The sequence below is a fragment of the Bidens hawaiensis genome, unplaced genomic scaffold (assembly GCF_021521415.1).
Source record: "Bidens hawaiensis isolate Kalapana, Puna unplaced genomic scaffold, B.hawaiensis_p1.1 tig00031477_1, whole genome shotgun sequence".
Lineage (NCBI taxonomy): Eukaryota > Viridiplantae > Streptophyta > Magnoliopsida > Asterales > Asteraceae > Bidens > Bidens hawaiensis.
The window spans coordinates 59595-80910 of NW_027495308.1; the positions used below are offsets into that span (position 1 = coordinate 59595).

At 33.3% G+C, this 21316-nt stretch overlaps 2 protein-coding genes and 1 pseudogene across 3 annotated transcripts; 2 read left to right on the forward strand and 1 right to left on the reverse strand.

Moving 5' to 3' along the window:
- Window positions 1-279: 279 nt before the first annotated feature.
- Window positions 280-2154, forward strand: LOC143582175 (actin-related protein 2/3 complex subunit 5A). The gene is made up of 4 exons (XM_077064801.1): window positions 280-404; window positions 487-559; window positions 1724-1824; window positions 1911-2154. Exons 1-4 carry the CDS (start codon window positions 316-318, stop codon window positions 2044-2046), a joined length of 399 nt encoding a protein of 132 aa, XP_076920916.1. The 5' UTR covers window positions 280-315; the 3' UTR covers window positions 2047-2154.
- A 1474-nt stretch (window positions 2155-3628) lies between these two features.
- LOC143582179 (ethylene-responsive transcription factor ERF039 pseudogene) lies at window positions 3629-4588 on the forward strand (annotated as a pseudogene).
- Window positions 4589-9005: 4417 nt separating this feature from the next.
- On the reverse strand, window positions 9006-21016 carry LOC143582174 (E3 ubiquitin-protein ligase BRE1-like 1). Of its 2 annotated transcripts, XM_077064799.1 has the most exons (17): window positions 20648-21016; window positions 18640-18801; window positions 18468-18555; window positions 15591-15818; window positions 15342-15503; window positions 14579-14772; window positions 14285-14488; window positions 13857-14204; window positions 13167-13238; window positions 12992-13068; window positions 12685-12879; window positions 12498-12570; window positions 11723-11809; window positions 11513-11650; window positions 11215-11417; window positions 10402-10567; window positions 9006-9425 (listed from the first exon to the last, which is right to left on the reverse strand). In XM_077064799.1, exons 1-17 carry the CDS (start codon window positions 20759-20761, stop codon window positions 9294-9296), a joined length of 2643 nt encoding a protein of 880 aa, XP_076920914.1. In that variant the 5' UTR covers window positions 20762-21016; the 3' UTR covers window positions 9006-9293. The 2 variants fall into 2 exon arrangements, with proteins under 2 accessions (XP_076920914.1, XP_076920915.1); XM_077064800.1 differs by lacking the exons at window positions 18468-18555; window positions 18640-18801; window positions 20648-21016 and adding an exon at window positions 17490-18385 and having other exon boundaries at window positions 9012-9425.
- Between the last annotated feature and the right edge of the window lie 300 nt (window positions 21017-21316).

Here is a 21316-nt window from a genome sequence, read left to right on the forward strand (position 1 = left end):
GATAAGAACATAGCATTCACGTTTACAAGACGACAGTCTCCCTTATCAGTTTGCTTCGCCATGCCAATAAACAACAGTCATTAACTAGGGTGGGTTTGTACTTAAAGAACGATGTCTTCTAACACGGGTCACACTATCAAGAGTAACGAGCAAAAAGGGTTTGAAGATATTAATTCTAGACAAAAACGACAAAGAGGCTAAGTAAAGGACAAATGTTTGATATAGTCCCCAGAAGTTGTGAAACATGTTTATTATTATTATTATTATTATTATTATTATTATTATTATCTGCTCCTGAAGAGAATTGAGGGGGAAATGGGGGAGCATGTAGAAGCAGACAACGCAGAAGCCATCATCACAAGGATCGAGCACAAATCACGCAAGATCGAGACTTTACTCAAACAGTCAGTCAGTCAGTCAGTTTGTTTCTATTATTAAGAGTTAGATCGAAACCCTAATAATAATAAAAATAATATAATGAAACAGATACAAGCCTGTTGAAGCCCTCAAGACTGCACTCGAAGGATCTCCTCCCAAAACCAGAGATGAAAGATGCAAGGTTTGGTTGCTTTCTTCTTTTTATTCATTTTTCATAACCCTAATTGCTGGGTTTGAATTTACAATAATTGATTGTTGGGTACTTGAGATTTGATTTGGGTGGGATTTTATTATTATTATTTATTAGGTTTCTGGTTTTAGGGGTGACCATGAATCCGAAACCAAACTGTACTCAATCCGAAAAACACAAAACCAAACATTTTGGTTATCCCAAAACCGAACCGATACATGCATATCTAGTTCATTTTGGCATTGTGTTGTTTGTTTGATTCCAATTTGGTTTAATATGGACTCAAAATGCGACTTATTTTGACTTTTTTGGTTTGAAAAATTGATATGGGGATTTGGCTGGCTAGTGAATAAATGAAGTTGTGCTTTTGAAGCTCTTCTTGTTCCATGTTGGATAAACTTGTGCTTTTGTTTTGCTTAAAAGTCGAAATTGATATGGGGATTTGATTTGGGTAACGGCTCATCTCGGTGATGATACAGATATCTTATAATTGTGCAAGCAAACTGTTCTTGTTTCATCTTAGATAAAGTTTGTGATTTTGGCTAAATGTGAATTATTTTGACTCTCTTTTTTTTTTTGGTTTAAAAGTCAACATTGGTATGGGCATTTGATTGGGAAAACTGATTGAACTGGATAGATAATATTTATGTTATAAATGAAATATATATTTCTCTTGGTTCAAGCATATTGTTCTTGCTTCATATTAGATAATTTTGTGATTTGGCTAGATGTGAGTTTATTTGACTTTCTTTTTTGCTTCAAAGTCAAAATTGATATTGGCATTTGATTTTGATAACCGATTCAAGTGGGTAGTGAATACATATGTTAATGTTATGAATGAAATGAACTTCTATTAATTGTTCAACTCAGCTGTTCTTGTTTCATGTTGGATGAAGTTGTGCTTTTTGGCTAAATGCGAATTATTTTGACTTTTTGCGTCAGTGTTCAAATTGATATAGTCGTTTGATTAGGAAAACCGATTCAACTAGGCCAATAATATTTATGTTATAAATGAAATTTACTTCTCCTGGTTGTTCAAACAAGCTATGTTGACTTTTTCTTGCTTTGAAGTCATAAGTTATGTGCGATTATATGCTGAACTTGTTAATTCTTTTTAGATAAAGTTGTGATTATGGCTTCTTGGCTTGTTTGTAGTCTGCGAATTGGATCGTGGTTCACAGAGCGTTAATGGCAATCAAAGATGTGGATCTAATGTTCTCGTCTCTGGACCCCGAGTACTATGATATCCTCATGAAGTTAGTCCCTTCATTTTATAAAGTTCACAAAATAAAAACTATAAAAACTTAAACTTAAATAAACTCGTGTTTTGATAACTCGACAGGTATTTGTATAGAGGATTGTCTACAGGCGATCGCCCCACCTGTGACCAATGCCTGCGGATTCACGAAAAGCTTACACAGAGAGCGGGTCTCGGATGCATTCTTCGAGCACTCAGCGATACTGTAAATACCGTTTAGTTTCTGCAATTCTCGTTATTATAAACGTAATGTTATGTGCAAAATAAGTCATGTATCTTTCTTTCTGTTTTTGCCCATTATTCTATGTTAGCGGTTCTCACACGGGTCAGTCTTTAAGAGATATTGTTGACATTTTCTAATACTACAGACAAAATCAACATGTTTAAAAGAAAATCAAATGTCAAACTTTATGGTAGTCAGTATTTAGGGCATGATATGACATAGTTTTTAGTCTTTGGTTGATTATATACATAACACATTTAGTCAATGTTGTAATGTCCCAAAGTGTTATGTTTTATATGGTTGAACATGAAAACCCGTTAGAGAAAACTCATGGGCCCACAAATCCATGTTGACTAGGAGGGTCGATTAAAGCGCAACACAATTGTGCAAACGTTACTTTAACATGTTTATACTCACTCGTTGTATACATAATCAACAACTTTAACAATAATTATGAAATATGCATTGTGTTAACACATTAATGCGCAACGATAACACACCAGTTAATATGTATCTATTGTATTTTTAATGGTCATATGCAACTTATAATATGGGCATAATAATAATTATAAAGCTGTGCTTAGCTACAATCAATGTTACACTCATGCTATATCCGTGAAATACAATTAAAAAAACATCAAGCTCTATGAATTTTATGTTCCAAGTTTTGGACAAATCAGCTTGGAACTGTGTTAAATTGAAGTTTAAAACTATTAAAAAAGGAAAAGAAAAGAAACTTGTTGAAAATCAAAAAAATATCAAATATAGAACCAAAAGATGTATACAAATAACATAACAAGACATGCCACAAATTATAACATAGTAAAATATAGTTTGTTTTTTTAAATTATTTTTAGTTAAAAGTTAAATATATCTTAATAAATAAACAAATGGTTACTAACTTTATATTAAAAATGAAAAGAGAATTGAATAGAAGGAACATGAAGAACACATGAGCCTTGCATGACTTTTCCTGTTGTGAGTTGTGACTTTAAATCGTGTTGTACATTTATAACACCGTTACTCTATTCACTATAAAGGTTTCCAACAACTTCTACCTAAGCCTACTTCTCTTATTTCTCACATTCATTTCAACATTAAATCTATGATACCAATAATTAAATGACTCCTACACTTTTCTTTCTATACGGCAACTCAAACACTCTCTAACAGTAATCTTAATATACACCTTATCAATCAATATCTGGTTCTCTAACAAAATTTGAACTAGAAATAACTCGAAAAATAAATTAAAATTGGAACTAAAATAGCATTCAAGGTAACGAATAAAATAAAAATAAGAATTCTAGATCCATATTTAAAAAGCTCAAAATATTTCGGAGATCTGACTCATTTTGTTAATAAAAATAGCAACCCGATTAAGTAAAAATCTCTTTTTATAGACAAGTGAAAATCGAAAACGAAAACTTTTCTGAATTATAAATATGCATTGTTTCCTTCTTTAATACCCAATATTATGGTGTCATAAAACCAGTCTAGAGCGTGCTAGTTTACTAGACTATTCAAATACCTAAGATTTGTACAACATAAGTTAAAGATCATAGGTTGATATTTACAAATAACAATCTACTTTTACAAATAAATGAAATATGTTGGACCTACCACTACAAATAATTATGTCAAAGATAAAAAGATGCCCAAAACCACATGAAAAGTGAATGGTGGATTGCCATGTGTGTAGGTGGTGGTGGTGGTGCCCATTATATTTATCAACATACATATAATATTATACAAAAATGTTAATGTATAAAACCATTCATACCACAATACTCCTCAACCCCACCTCAACCACCTCTTCCTTACTCCCATTTTTATGCATCATTTTGGGTACTCATTCTTGTTTATAAAACAAACCAACATGGAGAATTCAACCACCTCAACCACCATCATCACCGCCGCCGCCCCAACAATAACATGTGCCTTCAAGGAATGCAAATATGAAAAAAGTTCTATTAGAGATCAAAAGAGAAAAAATGGCAATGTGGACAAGAAACTATACATAAATGGCGGCGGTGTTGGCAGGGCTGTCAATGCTGCCGCCAGAGAGAGTGGTGAAGACCACCCAACTTATCATGGTGTAAGAAAAAGAAGTTGGGGCAAATGGGTGTCCGAAATTCGTGAGCCACGTAAAAAATCAAGAATATGGCTTGGGACATTCCCAACGGCTGAAATGGCGGCTCGAGCCCATGATGCAGCGGCTCGAGCCATAAAAGGCGCCTCGGCTAACCTCAACTTTCCTAAAATTGCACATTTGCTCCCTAAGCCGGCTACAACATTACCCATAGACATCCAAGACGCAGCCACAAAGGCTGCAGCCATGACATTTGATGATGGAGCCGAGCCAGAAAGCCAAGAAACAATGGCTTCTGACGACGACGATGCATTTTTCGACTTGCCGGATCTTTGTCACCGCCATAGCGACGGTTTCTTTACGGCTTCATCTTGGCAGCTTGTAGCTGGTGGCGATGGCGGCTTTAGCCTTGGAGCCGATGAGCCGCTACTTTGGGAGATATACTAGCTAGCTAGCTTATAATAAAAATACATATAATAGTTTGTGTAATTTGCTAAAATATACACACTCCTTTTGGATTTATCACATATATCGTAGATTATTCATGTTGTATGCTTGAGTATATCATGTATTGTTTATTCTTTTGGGAATTATTGATATATATAGAATCTGATATAAACATCTTATAACATTAAGAAGCATTAGATGATTAGAATATTACGCTAACAATGGAGTATTTATTATTACTGTATATATTTCCGCTAGAGTAACTGTACTTACTTTAGTTCATATTAATATAGTTATATATTTCCGCTAGAGTAATTGTACTTACAATTTAGTTCATATCAATATATTGTAACAACTATTACACTATAGCAAAATAAAGTTGAAAATTATTATAACTGTAAGTCCCGAACAAGGGCCGGCATAATGTTCTCGGAGGCCTCAAGCTAACTAAAAAGTTGGGGCCTTTTTTAAAATGTTTTCAAAAGTTCAGTGTGAGTTTGATGTTGATATATTAGTAAAAATATAACAAATATCAAAGAGTATGACACAAGACCATTAAAAATTATTCAGGTAGAAAATATCAACAATCAAGGATGTAATATCGATGTGCTAATATGTAAATTAACAAGGTTTTAAATAGTTTAAACTTATGTCATCTTTAAGTCTTTAACGAAACCTAATTTTACCCTCAATTCTCAAATATTGGAATCTTTTCTTGGGCCTAGGGGGCCTGGCAAGTTAATAATATGTAAAAAAAACATGAAAATCAGTTTTGACAAATAAAAAAGATATAATATATAAAAGTATTAAAAACAATAGACTTCCTTGGGGGTCGAACGGGCGTCTAAACAGAACAACAGATGATAATGTTAGATTGTCTACCACTGAACCAAAGGAACACCATTAGTATGGAAATCAAATTTCTTTTTAGTATCTAGACAAAATATATAACGTTTTTTTCTCTAAAATAGGGCCTTAAATTTTGTGGGCCTAAAGCCCTAACTTCACTTGAATGGTCCACGGGCCGGCCCTGGTCCCAAATCTGATCACTACATTATAATATCAACCCAATTACGATGTTAGTGTGGAATCCTAACACCGTGGTAATTCAAGAACGAGATAAAAGAACAATATAAATATGATGAACACGAAGTAATATGGTTTCAATGCATACGATTCTATTATCAAATAAATCGTCACATACATAAATCAACTCACAAAGAATATTATGCTCTCTAGAATATGGTGGTTATGAATGTGTGATAGTTCTCTAGTTCTACCACCCTAATTATCAACTAAGACATGTATTATATAGTTAACATTTACAAAAGGCCCAATGACCAAGTCCAACTAAGCCCAAACAGAAATCAACATGATTTATATATTGCTAGCCTTTCCCAACCGAAATCCATATGGATTTCGGTATTACATGCTACAATTGAAGTTTGGTGACCAGGATCGATAAACACAATAACGGAATTTAGATCATAAGCTCGATCCTTGTAACTTTCATTAGCTCGAAAAATTACAATACTCAAATCTCCTAACTCTCAGTTGATATAACCCACAAGCTCGGGTATATATACTAGTTTAAACATAAAAATCTAATTAGACTAGAATACAAACTCCTTATCATACTCAAACTTTAGTAAAAACATATTTAAACAATAATTAATAAATAAATTCCTTGTTGTCCAAGTCATTGGCTCGACTTGTTCACCAAGTAATTTATTCCATGTAAACCAAGTCATGTGCTCAACTTGATAAACAAGACACAAACTCATCATAGGCTCGATGAGTTGATCCAACGGAAATTACGTCTAGCAACAAGCCATAAATTTCATCTTGTATAACCTTAATCATGTCATGGTCTTCTAGATTATTTCTCTTTTGTCTTGATCATGTCATGGTCTTTTGATATGCGTCAGTCTAACCAAATCGTGACCCAACAATAACCTTAATTCAAAGTTATATCAAAATTATAGTTACTCTTATTTCAACTGAGTTTTATTTATAATTCGTATGTGATTATAACTCAGGTGTTTTTTTTTTATTAATTCAAATATTATTTGTATGTGAAATTAATATCTCAGTTTATTTATACTATTCACATGTAAAGTAACACTTGTTCACATGTGAATCCACTAACAACCGATATTTTGTTCCTGTTGTTCATTAAGGTGCACAACATTTCCCTACCTTTTAGATATTTTACAAACATTAGTTACATGTGTGATCTTTACTCCAAATCACAATGTGTTCATTAGAATGTAAACGAAATGATCAAACGTGAACGAGCTATGTACATTTGCGTTTGTTAACTATCGAATAAATATACGAAAACTAACAAATATAAAGTAAAAACATCAACAATCGATAACATGAAAAGAAATATTCAAATTTAAAATCCTAATAACAAGTTTAGATAGTTTGGTGATACTGATCACCAGCTCATATTTTAATACTTTATTTATTAGCGAATATATACATGTAGACACAAAAACAAAATGCATTAACATACCTTAATGAATGAGGGTAAAATAAAATAAACGAATAGAGCATGTATCTAGGTTCATTTGTTTAATTTATTAAATAAACGAATAAACAAAACTCATATTATCCACGCCAAACGATATATTTCTTGCAATCACAATTTTCATAAGTTATTCACTTGAAATAGCGCCCGGAATTTTCCAACAAGATTGTTTTTGTCAGTATAAACATGTTATTTTCAATGTAAATCATAGCATAAAACACCATGATATAATCATGTAAGTACACACCAAATCCAAAAAGTAATCTCATAGCTAGTCATCATTATGGGACCCCCGGCATGTCACTCCAATATATGCACATATATTTTTCATTCGACAACCCATTTATGATTTGGGGCATCCGTCATGATTTCAATAATTTATAAAAAAGACAACAAAGTTTCACTTAAAACGCCACGAACCACAAAAGTGCGTAATGGTATCCTAACCATGTTAGTTAAATGTTAAAACAATGCTTAAATTAAATTAAATAATTAATGTAAAAAAGTTTCTTATTGGCTCTTACAATTAAATGAAGTGTGATGGACCGGGTGTTTATCGGATTGAATATTGGTTATTCGAGCTGTTTAGACTGGTTTGTTCGGATTTGAATTTTTCTTTGTTTTATCCGTAAACCGAACCGATCCGAATTCAAAGCTGTCTAACTGAACCAGATTCATCCGAATTTCAATTCGGATTGTTTGGTTAAAATCAGAAAAATTCGAATTCGTATTTTACTTCATGTTTGTTCCATACATCATTTAATCTTTCAACTTCACCAGAGTTTTGAAATGGAAATGAGGATATGGAGTTAGACTTTCGTATAATATGAAAATTGGGTTGGTGGCTGTCATATAATAAGAAAATTGAGTTGGTCTTGTGGAGGTTAACTCCTAACTTAAAACTGATAAAATTATATAAAAAAAACACTATATGGCATTGATTGGATTATTCGGTTATCTGAACGACCCGAATTCAAAAATTTTCAAATCTGAACCGAATTAAGAATTCGGATGGTTAATATCTGATCCGAAAACCGAATCACAGTTTGCACACCCCCTATATAATGGAGGGCACGTCCCCACTTTCACTCGTGGGCAACACCCTATTTTACCTCCTATATAATGGAAAGGTCTTGAGTTCAAGTTCCATCAGTGAAAGAAAAATAGAGAGTTTCAGGTTACGTCAGAGGAGTTTCTCACCTATGGTGGGTTTCCTTTTGTAGGTGATCTCAAGTACTCAGGTAATGATGAGTGGGTGAGCAAGTGCGCCGTCAGTAATCAAAATTAGCTGTTAAAAAAAGTGACAAAGGCGTTGCCTGTTATCAATAGCCTTAACCGTATCAAAATCAAATTAAGGGAGTCACTTGTTTCAACACACACGTGTTCTAATCCTGGTTGGAACTCACTTTAAACAAACCGGATATGTTTTTCACTATATCTAAACTCATAGACGTATTATTTCCAATAAAAATCCATAAAACTTTATTTTCTTGTGTGAAACTTTAGTTCTATATAATAAATACAATACCTATACTAGAAGGGTTTAACTTTATGAATTCAAGTTAATGGTGTTTAAAAAACGTTAGAAACCAACCAAATCGTCAAAACAGAACTTGGCAGATTTCGCCGCTTCGTGATCAGAACGGTTGGCTTGGCTTGGCTTGACGGTTTAACAATACAGGCCAGTTTGAAATTCAAAACCGATCGTGTCAACCAATCGACCTTCATTTATATGTTTTCAGAAGAAAAAAAATGCATATCTGTGTATGTATTACACTTACTAACAATCTTCATTTTAAACATTTTAAAACAAAACAATTTCTTTAAATAGAAAAGGTTTGTTCAAACAGCCCAAACCAAATCGAAGCCGTTAAACCAGCAAAACCGACCAAAGGCTACAATAACATGCCGAACAGAAAAGCAACAGAACCAAAAGTTTATGATTCATCAAGTCGGTAATTGTTAATATTATTAAGCTCCAAGTTGTAAAAAACAAGGAATTTAAAATCATGCCAAACAAACTTTCACTATGCTAAAAACTAAAACAATCTGCAAAATCAAAAAAAAAAACCAGAAAAACTAAATCCATATTTGATATCCCCGGTATCGTTCCCGAGAAACATTTTTCATATTATACATCTGAAGCTGCCATTGACCTGAAAACTCCGGTCAAATGTAAACAGGTTTGACATCGTTAGCACTAAAACTTGCAGCACAAAGAGGGCATTTACGATGTCGACTTTCAATGATCCTCTGGACACATGTGTTGCAAAAAAGATGATAACATTTTGTGATGACCACCTGCCAACATGTAAAGTTGGGATAATTAACATTGAACACAAATATATACACAAATCATAGATGTAAAATTACTTCTTAAATACTGGTTAGAACTGCCAAATCAAAAACTATTTTTGTTTTAATATTTTTTGGGGTCATGCCAGAAACTATCACCCCAGATAGAATACTAAAAAAAGATTTTAACATATTTTAAAAAATGGTAGTTTTTTTTAAATAAATAGAACTAATAACTTGAACATTTTTTTAAAATATAGAACTTTTTTAAAGAAATAAATAAAATTAATGCACAACCTTTCTTATGGTTACAACGGTTCTCTCTACATTTAAAATGGTAAAAGTTTTATTTTTCAAACTTCAGAAAAAGATATTTAAATTTTCACTAATGAGATGTATATTTATGCAGTTGTCCAACTCTTTTTGTCTATAATTTGATATTAATTTTAACGAGAACCAAGTTTAATCCACAACATAAAGTACTTTTTTGGTCTTTTTATATCCAAAATAGACATTATTTTAAAAAAAAAATTATATCAGATAAACCTTTTCAAAGAAAAATGTATATTTAATATTACGCAGCATTAGAAAAATTAAATTATATCTTAAACAAAAATTGTAAAATAAAACTTTTCACGTTTCAAATAAGAGAGAACCCGTTTTAAAAATTTTCTATACTTCTAATTTCTAAAGTTTAAAAATTGATCAGCAGGGATAAACTTAAAGATTTGCATCATTTGTTCAAAAATTCCTAAAAGTTACTGATAAAAAAAAATCAAAACTTGTTCTCAAAAAATACAAACTTCTAAAAGTTTCTCTAATAGAGATCATTTTCACACATGTTTTTCCTAAAACTCGTAAAGCTTAGACCAAGGCAAACACTGTAGATTTATTTGTATACATATAATTTAAGATATGTGAGATTACCTTCTAGTTATAACCTAATAACCTATGTATCCATGCACATAAAACATAAAATTACCTCTTTTGGCCTATCAAGGCAAACACTGCATTTGAGTATTTCCTTGTATTCTTTGAGCTCCTGCTGAAGCTTTTCAACAACCGATGACCCATCTAAGTCCGACGTTAGATGTAAATACTTTCTCCTTGCACCTTCTAACTCCTCTACAACTCTCCTTTTCTCAAACCTATGTCAAAATATAACAGCTGAAATTACTAAAGTATCCCTCAGGCCTCAGTAAAAGATCATACAGAGAAACCTTGTAGAGATTGACACAACTGTTTACAATACTTTACTGTAATGATTACCAACGGGCAAACAACTGAGTTTTGATTGAATTTTTGAAATACACAAAAAGAAACAATAACTATCAACAAGCAGGTCAACTCAAATGGGTCATATTGAGTTGATCAGAAACTTTTCCTCCAAATCTTCTATAAAAAGATATTATATTATTTGGCTTGTAAACAAACCAAATGAACATAAACTTTGGCCGAACAAACGATCAAACAAGAACATATAAATGGACAGAGTTTTCTAGTCCGTGTTCGTTCCTTAAGAAAATGAACGTGTTCATGTTCATATATGTTCGTTCATTAACAGTACAGTCGTAAAGGCAAACATGAATATCAATCTTTTGTTATAAAAAAAACTAAACTAACTTGTAATGTATGTTATTTTAATTTCAAAAAAGTTGGCTAAATTGTAATGGACCTAGCAATTCAAATGAATCAAACCAACAAACGTAAGCGAGCAAATATAAACAAACGTTCAGGAACAAAAATGAAAGAACGAGTCGTTCAATTAACTAAATGAACAAACAATGTCGTTTACCTCTCTTTCTCTAACTCGATCTGCAAATCCACGAGACTAGCTCGACTTTTGTCGACCTTACTCTGCGAATCCTCCAACGAATCCGTTACCTGCTGAGACGTTCTTCTAATATCATGCAGTCTCCTTTGAGTATTTTCTAAAGCAGCCATCTTTTGAAACCTAGTTTCAGACAGCTTCTGAATTTGATCCGAACATGCTCTCATCTATAAAGCACAAATCTTGACTCAGTATCTTCACAAAAATGATCATTAGTTTGAAAAAAACACACAACAGGTTACAATCAGTGGTTTGAAAAGACCTGATCACCGATCCTCTCAGCTTTTGTTTCACAGAAATGAACCAATGCATTGCCCTGTTGAATCTTCCTTTCAACTGTTTGTTTATCCAGGAGAAGAGAATCGTTCAGCTGTTTTGCACGCACTCCCTCCAAAACAAGCTAAAACGAGGATTATTGTTAAATAACATTAATGATTTAATGTGTTATTATTGAAGTAGCTAAAAAATTTACCTTAATGTTATAGTCATCTCTCTCGGTTATTTGCTGCAAAAGCTGTTGATTATGAGTTTGAACGTCATCATACGCCTGGCCAATTGTCTGCACAAACAGAAACCAACATTGTTACAATTTATTCTCAAAATATAACTTTAAAAACTAGTAAACACGAGCATAAACTTGCAAGCACAAACAGAACACAAAAATGAATTTTGAAGTTACGCATACACAAACATAAACTTGCAGGTTAGAAATATGTGTTGTTATAAAAATGAGTGTTAAGAAACACAACACTGAATTCAAATATAAAAAATAGTAAATTTATATTACGTTTGTCGATTTGAATAAAACTTGTATCAAAACGTAGGAAAAAAAATACACAGAATAAAAATTATATCGAAGCGTACAAATATACATTTATACTTAGAATTTAAAAATCATTATAGTTTAAAAGTTTTTTTTTTAAAAGAAAAGTAAAAATATACCATATTTAATCCGACTTGGTTTTGAATACAGATTAGATCAAAATGTAGTTAAAATTAAGTATATCATAACGGCATATTCAGAATTTAAGAAAACGCTAAATTTTAAAAGTTATACAAGAAAAACAATATATGTCTAAACTGCGTATAAATAATAAAACAATAAAAATAAAATAAAAGTGGGACAACTGGCAAGAAATGAATGGGTCGGTTACTATTCATAGTTTGCTGATTGCATAATGCATATATACTTATGCTTATATATAATATATAAATTGTTAATATAGTGTAATTCTATTATAACAAACCTCAATCTCAGAAAGGTAGGCCTCGTTTTCCTGATGTTTGGACTCAAGGGCATCCGTGAGTCTACATTTTTCCCTGAAAGCAGACCATAAGAATGTAAATCAATTCAGCAAATGCAATAATATATATATTGATATAATGTAAAACACTAAAACATGTTAATTTTGAATCATGAAACAAAGAAACTACTTGTTAGATATTTCCAATTTCTGTCTGAGATCAGCAATCTTAGCTTCTGCAGCAGCTAACATTTGTTGAGATGCAGCTTCTGCTCCAATCGCCATCTTGACTCGCGTTTCCAAATTATGTTCATCAAGTGCATAACTTAGGCTTTGAACATGAGCCCAAGCCTTGGACTCAGAGGTCCTAGCCTCAAGAAAGTCACTGTCATCACCAAAAAACCATTTTCAAATTATTTTAAATTTTTAATACTTAATATATTTCATATAAAATCATATTAATAGTTACTGAAAAATAATCTCTAGATTTTCTCAACCTGGAATGTGGTGTATCCCGCGTGTACATGTCCAAAACAACCTTCAACTCAAAGTCACTCTCCTCCAAGTCATGTATCTGTATCAACGTTAACAGTATCAGACATGAAATCAAAGATATGAGTCTTTTATTATCTTTTTTATAGCAAATGTTATAAACGGGATAGATAAACATACAATTGCATGCAGTTTCTGTATCTCAACAGAATGTGCAAAGGATCTGACAGATAACGCTTCCAACTCTTTTGTCTGTGTAACGCAACCAAAGTAAAGTTAAAAAGTTGCTACTTAATCTATTTAGGAACAAAAGGCAGACCTAGGCTTGTAAATGAACCGAACGAACACGAACAGAGCATATTCGTGTTTGTTCATTTAACTTTAACCAAACAATCGATCAAACACAGACAATTAAACGATCAGGGTTCTCATGTCCGTTCATTTAAAATAGAACATTTTCGTGTGTGTTTATGTTCATTTAACTTTAACCAAATAAATGATCGAACACGGACAATTAAACGAACATGGTTTTCATGTCCGTGTTTGTTTATGCCCATTCGTCAACAAAATAAGAAAACGATTCCTGAAAGTAAACGAACAAACATATATGAACTAACAGGATTGAGCTAAACCAGTTAAAAGTAATGTAAAGAATTATGTGTTGGGCCTAAAAAGTTTTTAGATTAAGGTGGAATGAGCCAAAAAATTAAGATGAATATATTAATGTAAAAGAACAAACTTAAACAAACGTAAACGGATGAACATTAACAAATTTTAATGAGCAAACGTAAACATATGTACATGAACATAAATGAACGAACATGACATATGTTCATATTTGTTTGTTTATCAAAGAAACAAACTTCCCACCTTCCTATTCAGGATGGCGGTTAGATATTGAACATCAGCACGCAACGATTGAACATCTGAAGAATCCTCTTTGTGTTTTCTTAGTTGAGTTTGCATGTTTCCCATATCTTGGGGGAAAGAAGATACAAAAGTTCTAAACTTTGCAATGATTTCTTTCCTACCAGGTTCTCTTAACGCTTCTTCAAACTTAGATTCAATCAACTTCTTTTTATTAGTTTGTGTTTGTATCTCCATTTGCAGATCCCTAATTCTAGAATCAGTAACAGCTGACGATTGGCGTAAAACATCCCCAATGTCATTCTTCATGCTGAATTCTTTCTCATGCCACCCAAGGTTATCTTTCTCAACCTATATATAGTAAATTGTTATTAGTATGGTTTATTAAAATATAAAACAAAATATAAATGAAACTGTCAAGAATATACTACCTGCAATTTCTCATATACAGATTGATACTGAGCAATGTCCGCTCTTGCTTTAGCAATCTGATCTTTCACCGAAACAAAAGCTTCAGATGAGAAAATGCCCTTCACATTCTTTAAGGAACTCTGCAAACTGGATAACTTTTTTAATATGTTGGTTTTTTCTTCATGAAAACGTTTAAGTTCTAGTTGTCGGGATGAAGATTGATCCTGGTCAATGAGTTAAACCGGTTTATCTTAGTATTACTTTATTGTGCAACTAAAATAACAAAAGATGTGAAAGAAGGACAAGTGGTCTACCTGTAATTCCTTCAATAAGGACTCCATATCATTTAGATTCTTTTCTTTTTCTCTTGCTCGATCATTAGCGACACGTTTATTTCCAAGAAGAACGGGAAAAACGCCTCCTTTTGCTGCTGCATCCGTCTCTGCTTTTAGGACAGCCAAGTTCTTGTTGCTTTCTTTCAAATCCGCATTGGAACACTCCAGCTCACCTTCAAAAGATATCAAAATATCATCTTCAACCTTTGGTTTCAAAGCCAATCTAGACAAATACAAGTTAATAAACAAAAATCACAAATGACTGCAGGACAGCAGACTATGTAACTGATACAGGTCCGTTTGTACAGATTTATTGTCAATGTCTCATTTTTTTCACTTATGTGCTATTACAGTTTTGAAAACAATAGAGTCTCTCATTTTTCACTTATGTGCTATTACGATTTTGAAAAGAATACCTTTGAAGTAATAATCTAAATCTTTCAATAAACTAGACTTTGAGCTACTTTCAACCCATTTGACCCATTCTAGTTTTACTGAAAAAAGAATTAGTAGTTTGAGATAAAGCACAACCTAACTCAGTTTATTCGTAGTATATGAGTCAAAATTGCTACATCTGCTAAAATGCCAAAGAATTCCGTATAAAACTCTAAATAGACTGCAGGTTTAGCATAAAAACTTACACCTGGCTAACTAGAATACTAGAGCAGGATGAGACTATATATTAGTAGTATTCATCACAAGAGAAAAAATTGTCCAATAACTTTAAGAAAATGAAAGTTACCCCTAAGTAGTCTGAGCCGAGATTTATTCTTAGCATCAGTATCACGGTGGAACTGCAACTGCTTTAAAATAGATCTATGCGTCAAATGTGCATCATCTATCGCTATCCTTATATTCTGCACTTCTTTCTGTAACTCAATCAACGAGTCTCGCCTGCATGACCCTATAAAAACAGAAATACTTGTGAATAATAGCTAAGCAGACAACACACGACTCACACATCAGTGTATTTAGTTAGTAGTATTAAAACCTTCTGGAAGTTTCTTTATAGCTTCAGCACACACTTTGTCCTTCAAATTCCATAGACTATCAATGGTGTGTACAATATTGCTTAAAATGCTGTCAACTTTGTTGCCAGCAGAGTCCCGACATTCTTGTAGCTGACTTGGGGTATTATTATTCAGAGAGCTACTCTCGGTTGCACCTTGTTCAAGAAGTCTGTGCAGAAAGTCATCCTCTGGAGGTGATGATGTTTGTTCTGGAAATAGATTTACACTCAACATTAGCACATTCCAGTTAAAGCCAATTCGTTTAGAAAGTGAAAGTAAATAACTAGTAAAATGTACAAAACTACAAGTATGTAGCAAAAAATGCAAGTATTTTGTAAGCAAAACTTTCAACAAGATAAAAATAAAAAATTCAAAAGGTCCTAAAAAGGTGTTTTCAGCACATAAGGGATACTTGCATATTCTTAAAATCATCTATTTTGCATTAAGAATTTCCTAACATTTTTTGCTGTTCCTGATATGCAATCTGTATTTGTTCCGGGTAACACAGAAAGTGAGAAAACAGCAGGCATAATCCAAAAATATAAAAAAATCAGGTATGATTTCATACATAATTGAAAACTCCACTAGAAACGGAGATTTATTAGCTTGCATTGTAAACCCAATACTTAAAAGCCAAATATACCTGACAAAACAGGCGGGTCGGGTTTGGCAGGGTAGAAGGTCAGGATGGGTTTGGCCGTTTGGGTCAGAATGGGCCAAATTATAGAAAGGTTCAACTTGGTCCGGGTCAGAATGAGCCATTTTAAAAAAGACAAAACGTATATAAGTGCCAAAACGTACCAAAGCAGATCCAACAAATATGATTCAAGTATTCCATAAAAAATCACAATACCCGAAAATATGAGAAGCCAATATCAATTGCAAATACAAAGCAAAATAGGTTATCATTTACGAATGTAGTAACAATTTAAAAGCACTAGCATCATCAAAAAAAACCACAAAAAATAACAGCAAAATAAAAACTAGAATATGATCAAAATGGGCTTTGCAACATAAATTAATAAAATAACTTGAGAAAGATAAAACTCTAAAAAACCTTAACAATGCAGCCAGACATTTAGAATGCATTGTAAGTTACTACGGTCTAAGCCTTGCAAAATGAGTGATCAGGTAGCTGGCAGTTTAAAAACGTTCTGTTTGGTTCAAGTCAAAATGGGTTCTCGCCAACGTAGGTTTTGGACTTTGGGTAAAACCGTAAGAGCGGGGCGTTCCACGGGTACCTTGTAGCCAAATAGGTATTAGCAAGCCCATCGATAAACTGAGATTCTATCTGCAGTTAAAAACTTAGCTTGAAAGTGACAGAATCCATTGTTGAATTAAAGAAGCTTCCACCTATGTACATAACTCCTTACCAAGTCATCATCAATAAATAAAATTCCTACTACTACACATCAATCAAAACCTAGCAAATTTGATAAAATTCCAAATGGGGATAGAAATGTACAAAATGCTGTCAGGTTAAGGACCCAGAAATGAAATAACACTACAAACATCAAAAGCAAGTCGAGTAGAATTTGAGGAAAATTTAGAGACAAGAAAGCATATGGAACCGCAGATGAATGAAATCACTATATATGATGAAGGTAATGGGTTACTAATGAACAGATGTAATCAAACTGGGAGAGAAGAAAACTGATTGGTTTACGGAGAGACAATCACTATAATTGATCGAGAAAAATGGGTTAATAATGAACAGATATGATAGCGAAAAGCAAACAGAAACAGATACAAGTGATAAATAATTGAATGATTTAAGAGAGCGTTACAAAAACCTATTCGCTGACGTTATGCAATCGTTCGTCAACGAGAAATGAGAATTTAAAAGAATTTAGTAGCAATTGCAATGATAACCAGCTGACCTGGAGGCCTGACTATGCGACTGAGTGATTGAGCAGCAGCCAAGAGATCGGGGATGAGCCCCGATGATACCACCACTGTCTTCTCTACTTCAGTTTTTAGCGGTGCCTGATTCATCTAAAGGGAATGATAGGTATCGCTTGATATATGAATCGAGGGTAATTAGGGTTTCTGCGCAATAAGTAGATGGTCTACAGTGCAGAGACGTATTTGAAGAGCACCCATTCTGCCCCGTTTTTGGCCCTTGGGGGTTTTTCTTTTCTTCAATCCAGCCCATCTAGACCCACTTAAAAATTTACTTTTGACCCAAAATTTAGTAACTGGGCTTGTTATGCCAATTATACCAATAAATACTTACCATAGCAGATATCACATAAAAAACATAGAAACATTTTTTGTGTGTGCTGTCTACTAATACACATACTTTAATTGGGCCATCCAATCCACTACGAGCAGTAAATTAACAATTCGGGCAAAGCAAACTGCACATGCTATTCCATATGCAAATTATAGATCTCAAAAGAACCTTATAATTGACTAATTTACCATATATTCGTTTCAAGTACTTGGATAAAATATAAAATTCCTCCATTACCATGTAATAAAAATGTCAAATCATTTTATATTTTTTGATAAGCACGTGTTACAACCAATTGCGATGAGTTCTAGAGAACCAGTGGTGTGACTTTCACAAGCATACTTTCTAATCAATAATTTTAAAAACAACTTGCTTTTAGCTTAATAGTCTTAATATGCACAGCACTAAAGGCCACTTATCAAATGATAATAAAAACCACTTGTAAAATCCCTTCGGCTTTGTGCTTAGAGCTACAAATTGATTCTATAACTCATCAAAATGTCAACATTTTTGGATTTCCCATGTATGAAATAAAAATAATAAAGCATGTCTTCTCTACGTCAAGCAAAACAAGAAACTAGATAAGACGAAACTGAAAGGGAGAGGGTTAAACAATTCTTACCTTCTGCAGCCGCGTGATGACTACTGTCACGACCACTAGTCACCAAATCCTTTGTGCGGATAGAGCATGACTCTACTTTCTCAGCAAGCTGTTTAAATAACATTTAATTTTTCTTCAACCAACGGATGTATATGCGTATATGTGAGATGTAAAAAAATTCAGGTTTAAGTACCTCCTCCCAGGACTTGTCTACTACCGCTAAAGTTTTGGTGTATGGCGCTTGTTTCTCTCTCAATTGACGAAACTTGTTCTCTAGAATAACGCATTCAACCTTCTGTGATTCTAACTTCTGTAGAAGCTTTAAGTTTTGGAATTGGAGTACCACAGTGTCAAGCTGTGAGCATAAAATGAAACATTATTCCAAAATAAAGTAAAACAAACACATGTATACATAATTAACCTACAATCAAGTGGCGAAATCGTAACAAGCATAAAAAGGCTCAAATCAAGTACTTAGGGTTTGATGAGGACTTATGAGAAGCATAGTAAAGCTCAACATAATGCAGACCGTGCAATTACTCGTGGTTTAAAGAGAGATTCAAATAAATAAAGTAATAAATCACCCAAGATACAATTCAGACTCAAGTATAGAATCCTAACCGCGGTCTCCCAAATGAGGAAACATTATTACTTTGATACGTCATCCGTGGCAAAACAATCTCTATATAACTATGATCATCACAACATATCTATATAAGGACATATACCACAACATCAGGAACTAATCCCATGCATCCATAACCATGCATAACACGAGTAAAACAATACTCTGCCCTAATGGTACTCACACATACCGTAACATGGGCTTGAAATGTAACTTCTAAAATCAAACAAATTCTAAATATAATGCTACTATTTGGTTAGACTCGCAGTGGTTCCAAACAAGTATCCCAAACTCTTATACTCTTATACAACACCTTAAATGCACATACAAAAGAAACATTTGCAATTTCGCATTTGTATTCTGTAATCAGCATCCTTCATCCATATACTACCAATTTATCATATAATTCAACAAAATACACCACACAATAACATCATAAAATTCAACAATCAGATCTATCTAATCAGCAATGCAGCATAAACCCTAGAAAACATTATTACTTTGATACGCCATCCGTAAAAAAAATGTCTATATAACCATGATCATCACACCATATCTATATAAATATAACAACATATACCACAAGATCGAAAACTAACCCCATGCAAACTTAACCATACATCAACTATGCCTACAAGTTCAACACGTGTAACTATAGAATACTCTGCCCAAATTGTACCCACACATTATTTGCAGCATAGTAAAGTGTCAACCTAAGCTGAGTCACTGTGGTTGAAAATAGTGCATAAATGCCACATAATGCAGATAGTGCAATTACTCTTGGTGTAAAAAAAACTCAGATAAACAAAGTAAGAAATCGCCCAAGATACGATTCAAACTCAAGTATCAACTCCTAACTGCGGTCTCCCATACAAAGAAACATTCTTATTTAGATATGCCATCCGTGACAGAATCAGTATCTATATAACTATAATCATCACACCATATCTATATAACGACATATACCACAAGACCCAAAACTCATCCCATGCATCCATAGACATACATCAGCTATCCCTTCAACACGACAACAACCATACCCGGTAATCCAACCCATAGCAAAGCTATTGGTAGGGTCTGGGGAGGGTGGGATGCAGGCAAACCTTACTTCTATCCCTAAGATAGAGAGACTGTTCCCAAAGAGACCCTCGGCTCCACACCAAACCGAGCGCACAAACAAAACTATACATATACACATGAAGCTACCAATAACCGAAGAAAAAGAGAAAGAGTAAAGTAAAAACATATGTAACATATATATACATAAATAGTGATAAGCAATAACATGTATAGTAATCCTACGTCTCCACAAATGCCTTCAACACAAGTAACTATGAAATACTCGCACATAACGTAACATAAACTTAAAACGCTCCAAAATCCAAACAAATTCTAGAAATAATAACATCATTCAGTTAGGTTAACAACACCTTAAAATGCATTTGTATTCTGTAATCAACTAATCAGCATCATCCTACCTTCAGCAGATATTATCACACAATCAGATCTAGAAACAACACAACCTCTAGAAATCAATTAAACATAAACCCTAGAAAAGCTAATAATGAAATTATACCTTCTTTTCGGCAGAGGAAGGCACAAACGGATGCTTCTTAGCAGCGGCAGCAGTCGGAGACGATATGGAACTGAATTGACGCTTGCGGTCAGCTTCACCAGTTCCCCCCATCATAAACAAACCCTGGCCGTGTGTAATAACAATAACATCTCACTACTACTCTCGATGATTCATCGACACATATCAATAATAATAATAAACACGAATTGATCCAATAATATTAATAAGAAGCCCTAATTGACTACTACGAATGAACAAACAAACAATCGGTGTGTGTGTGTGTGTGATTTGATTTGATTTGATTTGATTTGTGTACTGGATATATGCGTATTGAAGGTGGGGTGTATGGATTATTATTACTATGCGTATAAAGGTTATTTCTCTCTCTCTCTAGGTTTTGTTTTTTTCTCTCTCTAGAACAGATACAGATACAGATACAGATACAGATACAGATACAGAGGTGTATATATGTGTGTGTGTATGAGAATGAGACTGGAAGGTTATTATTCTCTGATTGTATTGTATGGATGATAGAAAAGGGCCGAATGAAATGAATATTAGTTTTAGGGTCAAGTGATACTTTTGGCACGTGCCGGTGACACGTGGATGTTAATGGGATGGACACCGTGTTAAAACACTTGCTAATAATCAAGCTACTTACTTGAATTA